An 18,242-nucleotide genomic window follows, 5' to 3' on the forward strand; every position below is an offset into this window, starting at 1 on the left:
TTAACATTAAACTTTGTTAAATCAGTTATGCACAATTACAAATTGAAGGGAAATTACTTAAGGGAAACATCTTTTTGTCCTAAAAGCTATTTGTTTATTTTGTTAGGTGACTTTATTATAGTGATATAAAATCACATTCAGTTCATTTAGAATTTGAAAAGTGAGATTACTTATAAATATTTAAATAATAATGTAGGTAGTACAAAGCTATGGAAAATATTTTTATATTGGTTACAAATGACTTCAGTTTGGGAAATCAGCCTAGTTGTTTTTTTTTTTCCAGAATTACTTCTTATAGAGGTAGACATGATTTTTCTAGATACATAAAATACACACACACATATACACACACACACATATTTAAAAATATTTTTCCTAAACACCAAAGGAGACTTGCAACTGTCAAAATTCCTTAGCCAATGAGTTTTTCATGCCATGAAATCACATGGAGTAATCCTAAATGCATACTACCAAGTGAAAGAAACCAATCTGGAAAGGCTACATTCTACACAACTCCAATGATATGACCTTCTCGAAAAGGCAAAACTAAGGAGACAATTTTTAAAAAATCAGTGGTTGCAGGAGGCAAAGGGGGAGGGAGAGATAAATAGATGGAACACAAAGGGTTTTTAGGATAGTCAAACTGTTCTTTACCATGCTATGATGGTAAATATAGGCCATTAAATCCCATAGAATCTACAACACCAAGGGTGAACCCTAATGTTAACTGTGAACTTTGGTGATAATGATGTGTCAGTGCAGGTTCATCAGCTGTAACAAATGTACCACTCTGGTGGGGAATACTGACAGTGGGGGGAGGAGGGATGGCAGGCGTGAGAAATAGGATTCTCTGTACCTTCATCTAACTTTTCTGTGAACCTAAAACTACTGTAAAAGATAAAGCCTTTTTTTGTTGTTGTTTTTTTGTTAATTCTCAACCATTTTCTTACATATAATTTTTCTGTTTTGAAGACAGGTCAAGAATTATACCACCTATCATTTACCGAGCACTTTACATAGATTTTCTCCTTAATGCTGATAAAATATATACTATTATTTTAGTCTCATGGTTAAGGACACTGAGGCTAAGAGAATTTACGTAATTATGGCATATTCACAGAAAATTTAAGCATCTGTTTATCTGACCACAAGGATGGCTTATTTGTCAGTACTCTGATGATTCATTTTAATTTTTTCTATTATCTGGTTTTAAAATACCTTCAGTTATTTTTTATTACAAGCCTTAAAGTTTATTTGTGCACAACTGTCCAGAAAGGAAGAGGACTGGACCTCAGAGACTACAAAGCCTAGAAGGCAACGCGGCGCCGGGCTACTTAGGAACCCAGCAGCTCGCCCCCTTAGCATGCTGGGAATGGTAGTTTTCTGGCCGGCCTCTCTCCCTCCGCCACCAAGCGTCCGGACCCGAGCTTTGTTCCCATTCCCCTTCCCTGGCGCCACGGTTCGACAGACCCACCCGTCTTCGCACAGTCATCCCAGTCTCGGAGACTGATTTGGGGTGCGTCCCTGACGCTCTGAATCCCGATCCCGCTGGGTGGCCAGCGCTACCCATCTCACCTGCAACTCTGCGATGCGGCGCTCAGAGAAGGACGCTCAGCCTGGTTACCACAGAAACGAAGTTACAACTGCGTCACGACGCGTGCGGGAAGTCAAAGGTCATACCAGCTAGTTCCGCTTCCTGTTCCGGGATCCCGGTTGTTGTCGGAACGCTTTGGGGTTCCGGCCAGCTTCGGGCCTATTTTGGGGGTCCAGGTTGGCCTGAGGTCTGCTACTGCAGCCATGGCGGCCTCCACCGCAGCCGGGAAACAGAGGATTCCCAAAGTGGCCAAGGTAGGCGACCGCGAGGGGCTTTGTAGGAGGAGGCCCGGGAGAGGGGCTGCTCCAACCTCCGTGGGGCCTGCGGCGGGAGAGGGTGTGGTGCCAGGAGCAGGCCTACCCCGTGAGGGCCGAGGGGAAGGAGGAGGGGTCAGCCGGTGGTTGGGGACAGACTTTTGTCACTCCTGAGCATTCCCCAGCCGTCGTGGCCTTCGTTCTGGGAGGTGTTTTTGTTGGGGAAGGAGTGGGGTCATTTGGCAGAAATTAGTGCGCTAGGAGCTGGGAAGCTATGATCTAACGCGGGCGACGAGCAGTGCTCAAATAAGACACGAGTTAGTGTAAAATTGCAGCCTTGCCAAATGCTCTGCTGCAGCGTAGAATATGCCATGGAATAGTTGTGTGAGGGGTCTGCAGAGTAAACTTTGCTGGGGAAGTGATATTTAAGCTGACACTTGGTGGCTGACAAGGAGTTAGCCTAGCTGATTGTTGAAGGAAACAGAGGGCATGCGTTGTGTAGCGGCATTAAGTTAATTAAACAATAAATTTGATGTTATCTGGTATTTCCATGGGTGGCTGAAACTTAGTGCTTAATACGTGACAGGCTTTGTCCTGAGCCTTTGCAGATGCCCTCACTCTAGTCTGTTTCTCCAGCCCAGATGGCTCTCTTGAGCTTGTCCTTTACATACTCATTTAGACAATTCCCCGAGATAATGCATATAAATCACATAGCACATTATCTGTGATTACATATGAGCTAGCATCATTTTGAGATTCCTCATGTGGCATTAAACAATTAATGTGTCTTATAATTCAATTCCATAAAATTTGATTCGTCACTAGTGGTCCAATAGAAATATAATGTGAGGTACGTTTGTAATTTAACTTTTCCTACAGCTACACTAAACAGTTAAGGGGCACCTGGGTGGCTCAGTTGATTAAGCATCCGACTTAGCTCAGGTCATGATCTCATGGTCTATGAGTTCAAGACCTGCATTGCGCTCTGTGCTTAACAGCTCAGCTCAGAGCCTGCTTCAGATTCTGTGTCTCCCTCTCTCTGCTCCTCCCTTGCTCGCGCGCTCGCTCTCTCTCAAAAATAAATAAATATTTTTTAAAAATTAAAAAAACAGCCAAAACAGGTGACATTAATTTAACTGTGTATTATCTTTAACTCTATATCTCCAAGATATTGCTGTTTCATTATGTAATCAATATGGAAAATTTATTTCGATAGTTTTGTTTTTTTTCATGCTAAGTCTTCAAAATCCAGTTTATATTTTACCCTCACAGCCCATCTCTGTTTGGACTCACTGCATTAGCTCATGGCTGTTGTGTTGGGCAGCTCTAAGACCTCAAGAAACTTACAGTCTAATGATGGGAAGTTACTGAATATTATCTTTGATTTGAAATGCCATGAAAAACCAAACGCAACTTGAGACATTATCGTTCACCTGGGGCATTAATAGAAAAATTTTTTAAATAGAGGTTGTAACACTAGATAAGATGTGGCACACATCTTGATAAAACCTCTAGTGAGAATTTTACCTAAGGAGCCTCAAAGTTTATTATTATACTAATCTAAAAGGGGACACTTGGTATTCTTGCTATCTTTTCTCTTAAGACTTACCTGTGGCTTTGTAATAGATCCCATGCATAAGAAAGAAAACATTGTGTTTACTTTCATAGAGAAATGAAAACATGTTGTACGAAGAGAGCATCTGGTAATAATACTTAAAAAGTTCACACCCCCAAAAATGTCTGTTTTCCTAACCTTGTGTGATGAGCATCTATTAAAAAATGGAAACGTTTTCTGTCTTAAAAGGTGAAAAACAAAGCCCCGGCTGAGGTACAGATAACTGCCGAACAACTCTTAAGAGAAGCTAAAGAAAGAGAACTTGAACTTCTTCCGCCTCCACCTCAACAGAAGATCACAGATGAAGAAGAGTTAAATGATTACAAACTAAGGAAAAGGAAGGTCAGTCAAGGTGATACCTTCCAGTCTGTTAATAACATTGTCAGAGTTTGCAGAGTTCCTCATTGGTTAGAGAGGCAATAGCATAAGAATAGTTTATCGTTTCTAGCCCCATGAGTAGTGTGACTTCTGGTTACCAGATAATTGCATTTTGCTTAACTTTATAAAATATACCATGAATTATCTTTAAAAGTAGAAAGAAATTAAATCCACCAGAGACATAATTTCTGGTAGTTTAACCAAAGAGGTGGTAGTTTAACAAGTGAAACATGTGACAGCTGTAAGGGGCTGGACTTAACCAAGGCCGCGTTGTGTACTCTACCACTTTCTGCAGTAGGATTTAAGACCTGGGAAAGAGCCATGAAAAGACTTGGGGATCTGACCTCCTTACCCTAGAATCCTCACTCTAGAGAGTAGTTTTAAACCACTAACCCTGTTGTATTTACTTATTAGTGATGTTTAAAGAGTGATGTATGAAATTTGGAGATGTTACTGAGAGGAGTGAAATAGTCAAAAACATTTTTATACTAGGAACAAGTATAGAGTATATTAAAGGATCAGTTAGTTATTATCAGTAATAAGAGAAGATATCAACAACTTTGCTAATAATTCTGTACATCTAAAGTTTTTCTCTTTGTTTGCATGTAAGACTTTAAAGAAACACTTGAGATTATAACCTGCATTATGAGTTTCTTATTTCCCAGGATTCCAGGATGTAATTTCTCCTAAATAACAACAAAATGAATAAATCTTTTTAGAACAGAATTAATGGAGTTGCCTGGGTGGCTCAGTTGGTTAAGTGTCGGGCTCTTGATTTCGGCTCACGTCATGATCTCACAGTTTGTGGGATCAAGCCCCATGTCAGGCTCTGTGTTGACAGCATGGAGTCTGCTTGGGATTTTCTCTCTGCCCCCCTTCTTTCTCTCTCTCAAACAAATAAATAAGCATTTTTTAAAAAGAACAGAATTAATGGACAAATGAAGATGTCATTTTTACTTATTTTTCCCTTCAATTTGCCCTTTTATCCCTTCCTCTAGACTTTTGAAGATAACATAAGAAAAAACAGAACTGTGATTAGTAACTGGATAAAATATGCACAATGGGAAGAGAGTCTAAAGGAGATTCAAAGGTAAAATTACTGAGTGTATAGTTTCATATATAAAGATGTAAGTTAAGAGACAGAAAAGAAATAGGAAAAGGTAAAGCATGAGTGAAAAAGAGTGTACCTCTGGTAGTAATTTTCTAAATTGTTCCGTGGAACCCTAGGGTCCTTTGAGGGGCCTCAGAGGCACTATGGTAGGAGAGTCCTGGGGGGACCACAGAGGAGATGCTGTAGGTGGGTGTCACCACCAGCACACACTCTACAGTCAGAGAAATGCAGTTTCTTCTGCTTTCTCTGTATTCGGATTCTTTTAAATAAAAATCGTTCCTCCAAAAACTGCTGGGCAACAAAATACAAGTCACCACCTGGCTCTTCCTATTGCCCAGCCTTTCTGCACTCTCCCGGCATGGCACACCCACTGCCCCTGCCGTGCCTGTGTACTCGCCACTCCTGAGGACACAGTGTCTCTTTGTCCTACACTAGGCTCTTCTCTCTGCCTGGAACGAGCACCCCTCCTCGCCTACCTTGGCTTCTGGAGCTTTCCTCAACTTCTCAACTCTGGCGTTACCTATTATTTAGCCTTTTGCACTAGATATTTTTATTCTCTTTTGCTTCCTGATGTAAAGCTTGATTATAACATTTACTATATTGTATTGTAATTACATTCATGTCTGTCTTTCTCTAAGAGTCTGTAGCTTCCTGAAAACCTGTCTTTTCACTTTTATATGCCCAAAACCTGGCTCATGGGGGACACCTGATAAAATAGCAGGGCACCACAAGTGGTGTGAAATAGTTGCCACGTATGTTGTGTGTGCTACTTTGACATTCTCCAAATCTGGCTTCTTAAGGGCTCGATCCATATACGAACGTGCTTTAGATGTAGACTACCGAAATATTACACTCTGGCTGAAATACGCAGAAATGGAAATGAAGAATCGCCAGGTCAACCATGCCCGAAATATCTGGGACCGGGCCATAACAACTCTGCCTCGAGTCAACCAGTTCTGGTAGGTTTCTCATCTACTGAAGCAGCTTTTTGTAAGCTAGAAAAGTTCTGCCTTTCTGTGCATTTATTTTATTTCTGTAGTTGTAATCGTATATATTTAGTTTACGTCCTTTTTCTTTAAACATGCTGTAAGTGCTTTTTCATGTTTGTAGTATGTAGTATGTAGTCATAATCACAATGTATAAAGCTTGTGTAATCAAAACTAAAATTTGGGTTGTAATCTTTTATATGTAAGAAATATCTTGTTGACCTAAGCAATTTTTTAAGAAAAAATTACCTTTTTTTCCTATGGTTCATCCTTGCAGATCTGTATTTTGATAAGAAAACATGTTTGGTTTAGCTGTTGGGGAACATAAAGGCCTAAGTCTTCTTCACATTTAACAGAGTTAAAACTACAAATGCTGGAGATTATTTTCTTTCCCTAAGTCATTTTGACGATGGTTTTATTGAAGGTACAAGTACACGTACATGGAAGAGATGTTGGGGAACATTGCTGGCGCCCGGCAGGTGTTTGAGCGCTGGATGGAGTGGCAGCCTGAGGAGCAAGCCTGGCACTCCTACATCAACTTTGAGCTACGATACAAAGAGGTGGATCGGGCCCGCACCATTTACGAGCGATATATCCTTCCAGCCAGTCCGAGTGGCGCCGTTACTGTCCTGGGTGCCACTCGTCCCATGGAGGTGCAGTCACGGTCTGGACATAGGGACAGTCGTTAATGTGGTCATGGTGTGGGCGCATGGACGGTCATTAACGTGGGCCAGGAATGAAAGATGCAAGTTCAGCCAGCTTCGTAAGCTACATATATATTTTCTAGAGACACAGGACAGTCAGAATAAAAGTTCGTAGTCTGGGTAATTGAGCTTTTTTCCAGTGAAACTTTGGGTTTGTTTATATTTTGGCGTTAATGCTGTGGTTCCTTGTGGAAAGTGACACATGAAGGCTCTGGCTCCTGTAGCCAGTGCTGTTTCTCCAGGGTTTTTTTCCTAGGTTTTTTCTAGGGTGTTGGTCATTAGCAGCACTACCGGAGGCCCCGCCAAAGGATGGAGACCAGAGGGAAACAGAGAGTATTGCAAGAAGCTCTGCTCCGGGGCCAGCAGGATGGGTTCGAGTCCCTTCTCTGGCATGTGTTAGTGGGACAGCCTCAGATGAGTCAGTTAACACTTCTGAACCTTGTTTTCTCTGAAACAAGAATGAAAATGAAATAGAATCTGCCAAGATTAGCCGTGTTTCAGGTTAAGATTATAATCTGTATAGGGTGGTGGGTAGCGTGTGTGCATGTGCCTGGTTTGTGTGTGGGTACGTGCATGCATGTGCGCCCGTGTACATATTTTGCTTAGGAACAGTGATTTGGTATTTGCAAATTAAGTGGTAAGTGTGACTTCGATGAACATAAATACCAGGATAAAAAAAAATCAACTTTAATATGTAATTTTAAGGTCTCCATTACCTCTGCACATTTTAATATCATCAGTTTAACGGAAGCTTTTATGACACTTGTTACGTGCCAGGCCTTGCTGGAAGCACTTTACAAATGTCACCATTCAGTCCTCAGGACAGCCCTGAGCACAGGATCTACTTGAGTGTGCAGGATGGGAAATCCAGGCAGAAGTGGCTAAGCAGCGAGGTCAGGGTCTCGCAGGTGGTGGTAGAGGTGGGCTCAGAGCCCAGCCGCAGCTTCTGAGCCTTTGCTCTTAACATCATTGTCACATTTGAAGGTGTTACTACTTTGGAAGTCACGATTTCCTCAAGCAAGGTAGAAGAAAAATAGATACATCCTATTAAATAAAATGGTAATTCAAAACTTTTTTAATGTCAACTACATTTCAGTTAAAAAATAAAGCAAAACCTTTCTCTTCTGACTCTAGTTAGCAGTTTTGTTTTTGTGCTTTTTTTTTTCTTAATCATTAATTCAAACATTAACATTACTGAGTATATAATACAGTAGGTGCCATTCATTGAGCACATTCTTTTGGTCCAAATCTGCTAAGAGCTTTATACCCATTTCCTCCTTTAAGGCCAACAGTCATCTAGTGAGGTTGGTTGGTGGTCTTTTTCTCTATTTACAGATGATAATGCTTGAGTCTTGGACAATTTAATGACTTATTCAGGATGGCATTGATAAACAGGCTTCAGGTTTTTCACTTCTCCACACTCACTTGTACCCATTACTGAAGTACTGAATCAGCACTGGAGGAAGTCGGGTGAACAAGACACGGCCCACTCCTAGAGGTTACAGATTAGTGTTTCTTTGCCTTTGCCCATGTTTTATCAACCCTATCATTGTAGTTAGCATTGTTGGGGGTTTGGGTTTGGTGGTTTGTTTTTTTTTAAGCCTCATTGTCTTGCGTGGTATTTCCTTAAGTCCCCTGAACTTGTTCTCGTGCACCCTGATGTTAAGAATTGGATCAAGTATGCCCGCTTTGAAGAAAAACATGGTTATTTTGCCCATGCACGGAAAGTGTACGAGAGAGCCGTTGAATTCTTTGGAGATGAACATATGGATGAACACCTTTATGTTGCCTTTGCCAAATTTGAAGAAAATCAGAAAGAAGTAAGTACACTTGAAGAACTCAATTACATTGCATAACAGCCTAGGAAAGATGACTTATTGTGCACACTGAGTTCACATCCATCTTACCCTTGGAAAAAATGTTTTCAAATCTCTAAAAGAAAACAATATATGTTTGTGGCTTAGCTGCAGATTGGGAGCCAAGCGATTATAAATCGTATTAAACTGTCCTAATTGTGTTGTGCTTTGCTTGAAAATTAAGCTTTTGTATCTATGATAAGAATATTATGTGTAAACTGAGAATTCGTCATTTGGTCTCCACACTAAAGGGCTCTACAGGTAATAAACCTGGAAAACAAAAGCCCAGAGCGCTTAGAGAACAGAAGTTGAAATGAAAACAAAGATTGCCCCACAAATAAGTCAGTTCTATTCTTATATATGGAAATAATCCTTTAAAGTAACTTAAATACTACAATCGAGTAAGATGCACTGAGGTCCAAATGCAGGGTCTTACACTTATCGTGATAAGGACTTCAGATCCTGTCCCAGGGCCAGTGGGAAGTGTGAAGGGTGTTAAGCAGAAGAGTGATAGGACAGGATTTATATTCGAAGGAAAGTCTCTAGCTTATTTGTGGAGATCATATTGGGAAGAAGGTGGCAGAAGGGGAAGTGAGGAGGCTTTTGAAGTGGTCCAGGGAAGAAATGCAGATGGCTTGGGTGTAGGGAGGAAGCGAAGGGCTCTGTTGCAGAGGCAGATGTGGCAGGGCTCGTTGAAGTAGTGAATGTGGGGAATGAGGAAAGGAGAAGAATCAAGGAGGACCCAGGAGGTTTGGGGCTTGAGCAAGTGCATGACCGTAGGTGTTGCTTACCAGGACTGGGAAGACAGAGGTATCCAGGTTTGGTTTGAGAAACAGGAGGTCAGTTTTGGACCTGTTTATTCTGAGATGCACGCTGACATCCGACCGACAACCTTAGGTAGACAGTATTAAATACGGAGCTCAAAGGAGGGTGCCAGTCTGTCCTGACTGAAATGAATACTCTCAACAAGAGGGAGAAGAAAAGTCTTTATTTTGGACACTTGGAGACCTCAGAATCCACCAAGTAATGTATTCTGTCATAATTACTTTCCATGTTGTGAGTAAAGTGAGGATACTGTGTTGTAGAAATAATCATCCTGTCTGCTTTTAGTTTGAAAGGGTACGGGTCATCTATAAGTATGCCCTGGATAGGATTTCAAAGCAGGAGGCCCAAGAACTCTTTAAAAATTATACCATCTTCGAGAAGAAATTTGGTGATAGGCGGGGTATTGAAGACATCATTGTGAGCAAACGAAGATTCCAGTATGAGGAAGAGGTGAAGGTGAGTGCTGGCGTGGACGCTGAACTATGTGGGTAACTATAGCAGCTACAGTAAAGCAAGGGCTAGCAAGGGAGAGCTTCCAGGAATCATGCCCTTGGTGATGTGTCCCCAGTAATTGGCAGCTCTTTCAGTAGGAATAAGCAGGACTGATGGAAAAGGCCAGCAAGCACAACTCAGGTTTGCTCTGCCACTCGCATGTTGATTGCTGGTTGTGCACTATAGAACCTGAGCAGAAATTGAGAATCCATTTGGGGAGTCTGGGTGGCTCAGTTGGTTAAGCATCTGACTTCAGCTCAGGTCATGATCTCATAGTTCGTGGGTTTGTTCGAGCCCTGTGCCAGGCTCTGTGCTGACAGCTTGGAGCCTGGAGCCTACTTTGGATTCTGTGTCTCCTTCTCTCTGTCCCTCGCCTACTCACACTCTGACTCCCTTTCTCCCTCTCTCTCTCCCTCCCTCCCTCTCTCTCTCCCTCCCTCCCTCCCTCTCTCTCTCCCTCCCTCCCTCCCTCTCTCTCTCCCTCCCTCCCTCTCTCTCTCCCTCCCTCCCTCCCTCTCTCTCTCCCTCTTTCTCTTTCTCACTCAAATTAAATAAACATTAAAATTGGGAATCCATTTGAACTCCTTTCTGAAGGAAGACTCAGAGATTTAGCCAAACTCAGAGATTTGAGTTTTTGTACACTCCCTTTTAGCTTAACTGCTTGAACAAAAAATGTAGATAAAGTTCCATTCTCATCTCTTCACATGTAATGTACTGTTTTGATTTGAATTCAAGATCGTAGCATTTTCCTTTACCGGTCTGCTGTATATCTAAAATATTTTGCTTAGTCAAATTAATTAGGATATGGCCAAACAAAAGGCTGAATCTGGTGTTAAATGAGGTCAGCAAGATACGTTCAAGATAAATGACTATTAACTGAAAAGAGCAAGTGTCACAATTGTGACCATGGTTATAATTCCACTGTAATTTTGGGACACCTGGGTGGCTCAGTCAGTTAAGCGTCCAACTCCAGGTTTCAGCTCAGGTCATGATCTCACAATTCATGGGATCGAGCCCTCCTTGGGCTCCTCACTGAGAGGTCAGAGCCTGCTTGGGATTCTGTCTCTCCTCTCTCTGCCCCTCCCTCACTCATGCTCACTCTCTCTCAAAATAAATAAACTTTAATTCCCCTGTAATTTTAAATCTAGACATAATGATATGCAGTCACATGTGTGAACAAAAACATTTATAATAGGCATCTAATTATTGAGTACTTATCTTGGGGCTGGTGTTTGTATATGAAAGCAACCTTGCTCTGAGACACCTGGCTAATCTCTCCTCTATATTCCTTTTTCTTTTCTATTTATAAAATCTCAGTCATTTTTGTTTGTTTGTTTGTTTTAATGAGATAGGATGAGGAATCTAGAAAAACAGTTGCTAAAATATAAGAAGGCAATCTAGTGTCTTTTACCCTCATGGAGTCCAGCAAGTGTAGCTCTTGGTTTGATTTTTATTCATTAAACTTGGCATCTTTCTAGGCTAATCCACACAATTACGATGCGTGGTTTGACTACTTGCGCTTGGTGGAAAGTGATGCCGAAGCAGAAACTGTTCGAGAAGTGTATGAAAGAGCCATTGCCAATGTGCCACCCATTCAAGAGAAGCGGCACTGGAAGCGCTACATCTATCTGTGGGTCAACTATGCGCTCTATGAGGAATTGGAGGCAAAGGTAAAAAACGGAATCCCACATCAGCTGTTGATGGCTATCTCAGCCCTGCGCATACAGCTTGGCCACAGCTCAGCCACCGTGGGTGGTAACTGATACGTACAGTCCCAGAAACAGGAATTTAGTTTAGGTTCTCAGCCATACAGTTACGTATTCTCTCTGTAACCTTTTAAACTCTGTATACCTGTTGTGGGCACAGGTAAGGTTTTTGTTGTTGTTGTTCCGTCGTATTTTGTGTTTTAAACCTGAGGCACAAGAAGGTTAGTACTTGGACTTGAAAGGGAACAATGAACCAGTCCTTAGCTTAATTTCATATCATACCCTGTATTGTCTCATCAGTAGGGATCACAGCTAGATTGCACATCTTTGTTTTTAGTAAAGATCAAGTGGGATTTTCAGAAATCAGTTGTGTAAATTAATTGGGAAAGGTTAGCTTTCTACTGTGGAGACTATAAAACATCTTTGTTTCTTTGTGCTCTCAGGCGAAAAGCCTTTCTACAGAGAAGCTCTCAGAGTTTGATGGCTATATTGTTGGTGATTCTTTAACCAAAGTTTGATGGCTAAAGGTAGTTTGCTTTTGATCATAAATGATTAAATCAGAGTTTGAAAATAGCGACTTGCAAAAACATATTCAGTGTTGGGGGTATACATTTTTACTAATATCAGTAGAAAGTATTAGTAACAGACTTCAACATTTTGTGAAAATTTCTTATCCTAATACAGGATCCCGAGAGGACGAGACAGGTATATCAAGCTTCTTTGGAATTAATCCCTCATAAAAAGGTATGTTTGCTTTAAGTATTCTATTCCAAACTGTCGAAATCCTACTTCTGTTTCTCGCGAGTAATACTTACTGTTTGAATAGTTTGCTGTGCTAGGCTCAAGTGAGAACCGGGTATGCTCCTTGCCTCAGAAAACACCTTACAGTCTAGTTGAGAGGACAGCCTGTGTTAAGTGATGAATAATACAGATAATGTAGAAATTCATAGGAGGATGGAGGAAGATGCACATCCAGAGAGCACACAGCACATGCAGGAAACAACAAACAGGTGTTTGTTGGCATCTGAGTGGACATATGCATGCCTGGGTGAACACCTCGTGCATGTTTTGGAAACGGTTGACACTTTATCTCTGCCCTACTTCCCAGCATGAGAAACAAGTAGAGATGTTGGCCAAGTTACTTTCTAGAATAGAGGTGGTGTGTTCTCTCTGCTCACCAGCATACGCACAAAACAGCAGGGGCTGCAGGACCATGCAGTGCAATAAAGTACCTGGATTCCTGTTTGTAACTTTTATGAAATAAACATCCTATTTGCTTAAAAACAAGAAAACACGTCTGTCTTCGCTCTGAATATGTAGGGAAATCTAATCGCATGTGGCCTTTTATTAAATTTTTGACATACTTCAGTGTCATTGAAATGACTCTCTTAGGTGTTTTGTGCTTTTGTTTTCTAGTTCACATTTGCCAAGATGTGGTTACTATACGCACAATTTGAAATAAGACAGAAAAATTTACCATTTGCCAGAAGAGCTTTGGTGAGTAAAGAAAGGATCGAGATGCATCATTGACTTCTATGAGAAGAAAATTAAATCTCAGTGCCTACAAGTTGGACAGTTCCTACTAAGAATGCCACAGAATTGTTCTGCCTTTATAGCCTGAGACATGTCAGAAAATGCATGGCCTTTGAAGAAGGATTGGGTGAAAATGTAAATTAATATTGGAAGCTTTATCTGTAGCTCCCAGTTTTTTACTCAGACTGGAAAGATCTGATCTTAGTTCACATTAGGTCTTAAATCACCTCTTTAATAGACTGATGTGCAAAATTCAGGGGTGTTACATGCACCTTCCTCTTAACAGTTATTCTGAAGTGTCTTGATAGGATTAAATACTGTGTATAAATGCAGTTATCCTTCTACTAGCCACTCTTGCCCTGGCTGTGGGCAGCAAGGCAGATTTCATTCTGTGATTACCACTTCACTTACGGGACGTTTTATCCATTTGACATCCATATTCCTTACATGCTCCTGAGATACTAAGTAAAATCCAGAGTACTTATGTAGACAGTTCTGAAACACTCTCTTGCTGAACAGGCCCCAATGGGCATAGGCCCTCTTGACTGGTGGGGGAAGTAGAGGGTTTCCATTGGCCTTCTGTCAAGAACCCAGTGTGGACATTGTGATACCACAGAGGGAAAGAGTGGCTTGTCATGTTCTTCCGCAACAGAGAACAGTTGTTGGGATAGGTTGGTGATGTCTGTGCACAGATTGAACCCACATATCCCAGTGATTTGGTCATTTTGTTTTCCAGGGAACTTCCATAGGCAAATGCCCAAAGAACAAGTTATTTAAAGGTTACATAGAATTGGAGCTGCAGCTTCGAGAATTTGACAGATGCCGGAAGCTTTATGAGAAGTTCTTAGAATTTGGACCTGAAAATTGTACCTCTTGGATTAAGTTTGCAGAGTTAGAGACAATCCTTGGTGATATTGAGAGAGCCCGGGCAATCTATGAGTTAGCCATCAGTCAGCCACGCTTAGACATGCCGGAGGTGAGGATCTCGCGTTGAATATAATCTTGTTTTAGATACTTCTCCAGCATTGCTTTAGATAACCATCTAAATGTGTGTGCATTTCACATTATAAAGGTAAATTTACTTGTAGTATTGTCTGCTCAGATTAGTTCTTTCTGTGTGGGAGATAGCAGAAGGATAGGGGTGAGGGGACCCTCAAGTAGGATACCAGGGCCCAGAACCCCATTGTGACACCAGGATGAGTTGGGATATAATAGGGTTTGTGACTGGCTCTCTGCCTCCTTTCCTCAAACAGAAAGCTAACTAACGGGATGGAAACAGGCAGCAGGCAGCCCCATCTGGAGAACTGGAAGTTGAGACTGCACATCCCCAGATTCTCCTAGCACAGTTTTGCCCAGATCGGGCCAGCAAAAGAAGCTGTATGTAAAGCAGGATATTCCTGGAATTACTACTGCCACTGTCCTGGCCTGCCACAGGACCTGAAATCATCCCTTCCGTATTTAAACTTGAGCCACGAGGTGGCGCCAAACCACAGCTAGCACCCTGTGAATCTCCCAGGAGCCACTGAAATCACCCAGCCCTTTTATTAGTCTTGCCCTAATGTGACTCTGCATTTTATGGCTTGGGCTCCACCAGCCGCACTAAGGTCAGGGCCTTATGTGTTATTGGTTCCATCAGTTGGCCTCAGCTCCCAGGCATCCAGGCCACATGTGACTACATCCTTGTTCCCTGACAGGCCGTACCTAGCAGGTGGGCTGCTGCTTACTGAATAGTTGTTGAAGTGAATTCAGATATATGAAGGAATTTACAGTGGAGGTAAGAACAGTATATCCTGGCCTAGGCATGTCCCTGGCAACGTCAGTTGTATGTGACAGGATCTTGGCAATGTCTGGGAGACTTGGCAAGTCTCTGAGCTTTTTGTGGTAAGTCCAGCATTTGAAAAACTCTGAAAGAGAATCCACAAATGAATCTAAAGACTTTTATCTCATAATGTAGAATTGTAGCCGAATTTTGGCCAGCTTGTAAATGCCAGTATTTTTATTGTGTCCACATGCTGCCTAGTCTTTAATTGTTCATAGAAATCCTGGGTTTCTGGATGTCCTAGGGTGGAGTGGCAGTTAAGCTCAGCTTTGGCTAGGGACATGTTGCTCTTTAAATGTCAAGACTGACTAAGTTCTCTTTATTAGGTGCTTTGGAAATCATATATTGACTTTGAAATTGAGCAGGAAGAAACTGAGAGAACACGAAATCTTTACCGACGATTGCTTCAGCGAACACAGCATGTCAAGGTATCCTGCACTCTGTCAATGATCTTTGATTTTGCTTAAATCAGCAGTCCTGAAGGAGATATTTTATTTCTGTGTTTTAAGTGTTCTGTTTTGGTTTTGTTTTTTAATGATTTCCTTGCTTTTAGAAGGTGCCCGTGAGTCTCAGAGGACTTGGCAATATAAAGCTTATACCAAGTCAGTATTTATACTGCATGGGAATAACTTCAGTATCACAGGATTTAATAAAAAGTTCAGCTCTTTTCAGGATTTTAAGACTCTTTCAAACTTACTTGGATATAGAAGCAGACTGCTTCAGCATTATTGAAACATGTAATCAGTGTGTTCTTTGGAATACTATTAGTATGTTCAGATATCATTAACTAGAGATTCATGTTATTGTTACTACATGAATGTTTTCTGGGTGACATGGTTATTAATTTGGTTCTATAATAATTTTTCATAAGGTATGGATCAGCTTTGCCCAGTTTGAGCTGTCTTCAGGGAAAGAAGGAAGTTTGGCTAAATGCAGACAAATTTATGAAGAGGCTAACAAAACCATGAGAAACTGCGAAGAAAAGGAAGAGAGACTTATGTTGCTGGAATCATGGCGAAGCTTTGAAGATGAATTTGGGACAGTATCAGATAAGGAGAGAGTAGACAAACTCATGCCAGAGAAAGTCAAGAAAAGAAGAAAGGTCCAGGCTGATGATGGGGTAAGAACTGAGCCCTCGGAGCTGGTCATCTCATGTCAGATGAGCAAAAATGCATCTGACTTTGAATTTGTACTTTTATGTGCCATTTACAATGTGAGCATGGGAAGAGACAGCCTGGAGTAGAAGACAGTTGCAGTCTGGCTACCATGGAAGCAGAGAGCAGGGTGTATGGTCCACCCAAGGCTAGAGAATAGGAGACAGTTGGCAAAGGCCTCTTGGAGGTGGTTGATTCCAGGAACTGTATGTAGTGTGGTATTTCTGGAACATTAAGCAGGAGGTCAGAGTGGAGGGAAATGAAATTCAACTTCTAAGTTGGACCCAATCCAGAGGCTTTGTAAGCTGTACGCAGACGCTTCTGCACAAAATGACATGCCCCAGTAGTTGGCATCTCCCGCAGGCATACTCGAGGAGCTTAGATTAGAGGAAATCTGTCGGGAGGCTGTTGTAAGCAAGTGATGGTACAGGCTGGAACTACAGTGACCTTTAGGAAGCCAAATCAGTGACTGACTGGAGATGGGCAGTAAGGACAGGGAGTTGGAATAGTGCACAGATTTATAGCTCTCACTACCAGGTAAACATGAAGTAAGTCTTTAAAAATTTAAAATCTTAGAAGACTGAAAGATGGAGGAGGAGACACAGAGTATCTTCTTGATTGACTACAGAGGAGCTGTGCTTTGATTTTTAGGCTCTTCTTCCACTGGTTTTTAGCTCTCCACGAGCTCCCCTTGCGGCAATACCAACCCCACAGCTACTCGTTCACTCCCAATCTTGCAGGCCCAGCCCTTGTTCTTGCTGTGATGGGCTTTGATGTTGTTTCATAAGATGAACATGAGATGAATTTGAACTCTGGGTTTGGCAGTGAAAATTCGCCACTTTAAAGTAACTGCAGTTGAGTATTTCAGCCATGTGTTGGCTTATCTTTTCATTGTTTTACTTTTTGTCTGTAGTCTGATGCAGGCTGGGAAGAGTACTATGATTACATCTTTCCCGAAGATGCTGCCAACCAACCCAACCTCAAGCTCCTGGCCATGGCCAAACTTTGGAAGAAACAGCAACAGGAAAAGGAGGCTGCTGAGCAAGACACAGATAAGGACATTGATGAGAGTGAATCCTGATGTTCTTGTTCATATTGAGAAGTGTGTTACTATTTTTATAAATTAATAGTTTGGAACTGTTGTGACTCCTGTAAGTTTTTGTATATTTCACCAGTAATGAATTGATTGGAATCTTTGATAGCTACTTTTTGAATAATTTTTAAAATGCTCTTGGCTTAGGGGTTGCAAGTAATTTTTGTAACTGCTGGATTTATCTGTCCAAACATTTGTCTACATCATGCATTAGGAAATCTAATTGAGGTAATGCTTAGCATCTATTTTAGATGGACCTGCAGGCTTTTGAAAGTCTTTTTCTAGTTTTTAAGTTATGTTCTACAGTAACTTGTAAGGTATGGTTTTTTCATGCTTGTCTTCATAAATATATTTCATGCACTCATCTGAAACCTGTAACTTTTTCCTGTCTTCAGAGTTACACAGATTTGAGTTCCATTCCCAGCTCTGCCACTTAGTGATAAATAACTGAACCTTTATTTTTAGTTTCTTTACTCATAAAATGAGCTTCTGCTACTCATTTTGAAGATTAAATTAGAAAAGGAATATACCTGGTACATAGTGAGTGTTAAGTGTTCATTCCAAGCCACTTTCCTAAATCCCTTCCTTCTGTCCTTGTAGAATTGAATGTGCTTGAATTTAACATCTAAACACCCTTAGCTTCTTAACAGTGGCCATTTTTGCTACCTGCTTTTGAAAACACTAGTTGTGAAATAATTTATAGTTAGTGTATTTCTGAACAAGGGCTCTTTACCAAGAACGTTTTAGTCAGATTTCAGTTAAACTGTAATCTGTTTTCCCAAACTGGTTGAGCTCTGTATTGGCTTAAGGAACAGTAAAACGTGCTGTGAAAAAGTGTCCCCTGCTCCAATAAGTTTGGGAAATCCTAGATTAAGGGTTAGGTCTTATTAATCAAATCTTTTTGTAGTTCATCTTCCCAGAGCCTTGTAAATACTACTATACCTTTTGAATCCCCAGTAGCAATGCTGGCATGTTCCCCAACCTTACTGGACAAGGCAATCACGTCTGCCTAGAATACCACAATTTCTAGTATGCTATTATAGAAAGTAGCTACTGTAAAACCTGATGCATGTGATTTATTCTTGGTTTAGAACATGTGAGAAACAAGGTAGATAACCAACT

At 41.3% G+C, this 18,242-nt stretch overlaps 2 protein-coding genes across 9 annotated transcripts in view; one reads left to right on the forward strand and one right to left on the reverse strand.

Annotated features, from left to right (window-relative positions):
• CFAP61 (cilia and flagella associated protein 61) overlaps positions 1-1,685 on the reverse strand; it is a 282,171-nt gene extending 280,486 nt beyond the window's left edge. For all 8 annotated transcript variants that reach the window (XR_009248788.1, XM_058684747.1, XM_058684746.1 and 5 more), the window contains exon 1: positions 1,576-1,685. The gene's annotated coding sequence lies outside the window, so the exon portion shown is untranslated. The remainder of the gene's footprint in view (positions 1-1,575) is intronic.
• On the forward strand, positions 1,680-17,656 carry CRNKL1 (crooked neck pre-mRNA splicing factor 1). Its single transcript, XM_058684753.1, has 14 exons — positions 1,680-1,848; positions 3,653-3,805; positions 4,840-4,931; positions 5,753-5,911; positions 6,363-6,529; positions 8,284-8,462; positions 9,609-9,779; positions 11,294-11,485; positions 12,206-12,265; positions 12,938-13,018; positions 13,791-14,030; positions 15,200-15,301; positions 15,745-15,993; positions 16,941-17,656. The coding sequence occupies exons 1-14, from the start codon at positions 1,798-1,800 to the stop codon at positions 17,106-17,108; spliced, it is 2,064 nt and encodes a 687-aa protein (XP_058540736.1). The 5' UTR covers positions 1,680-1,797; the 3' UTR covers positions 17,109-17,656.
• The last annotated feature ends 586 nt before the right edge of the window (positions 17,657-18,242 follow it).

The sequence above is a fragment of the Neofelis nebulosa genome, chromosome 9 (assembly GCF_028018385.1).
Source record: "Neofelis nebulosa isolate mNeoNeb1 chromosome 9, mNeoNeb1.pri, whole genome shotgun sequence".
NCBI lineage: Eukaryota > Metazoa > Chordata > Mammalia > Carnivora > Felidae > Neofelis > Neofelis nebulosa.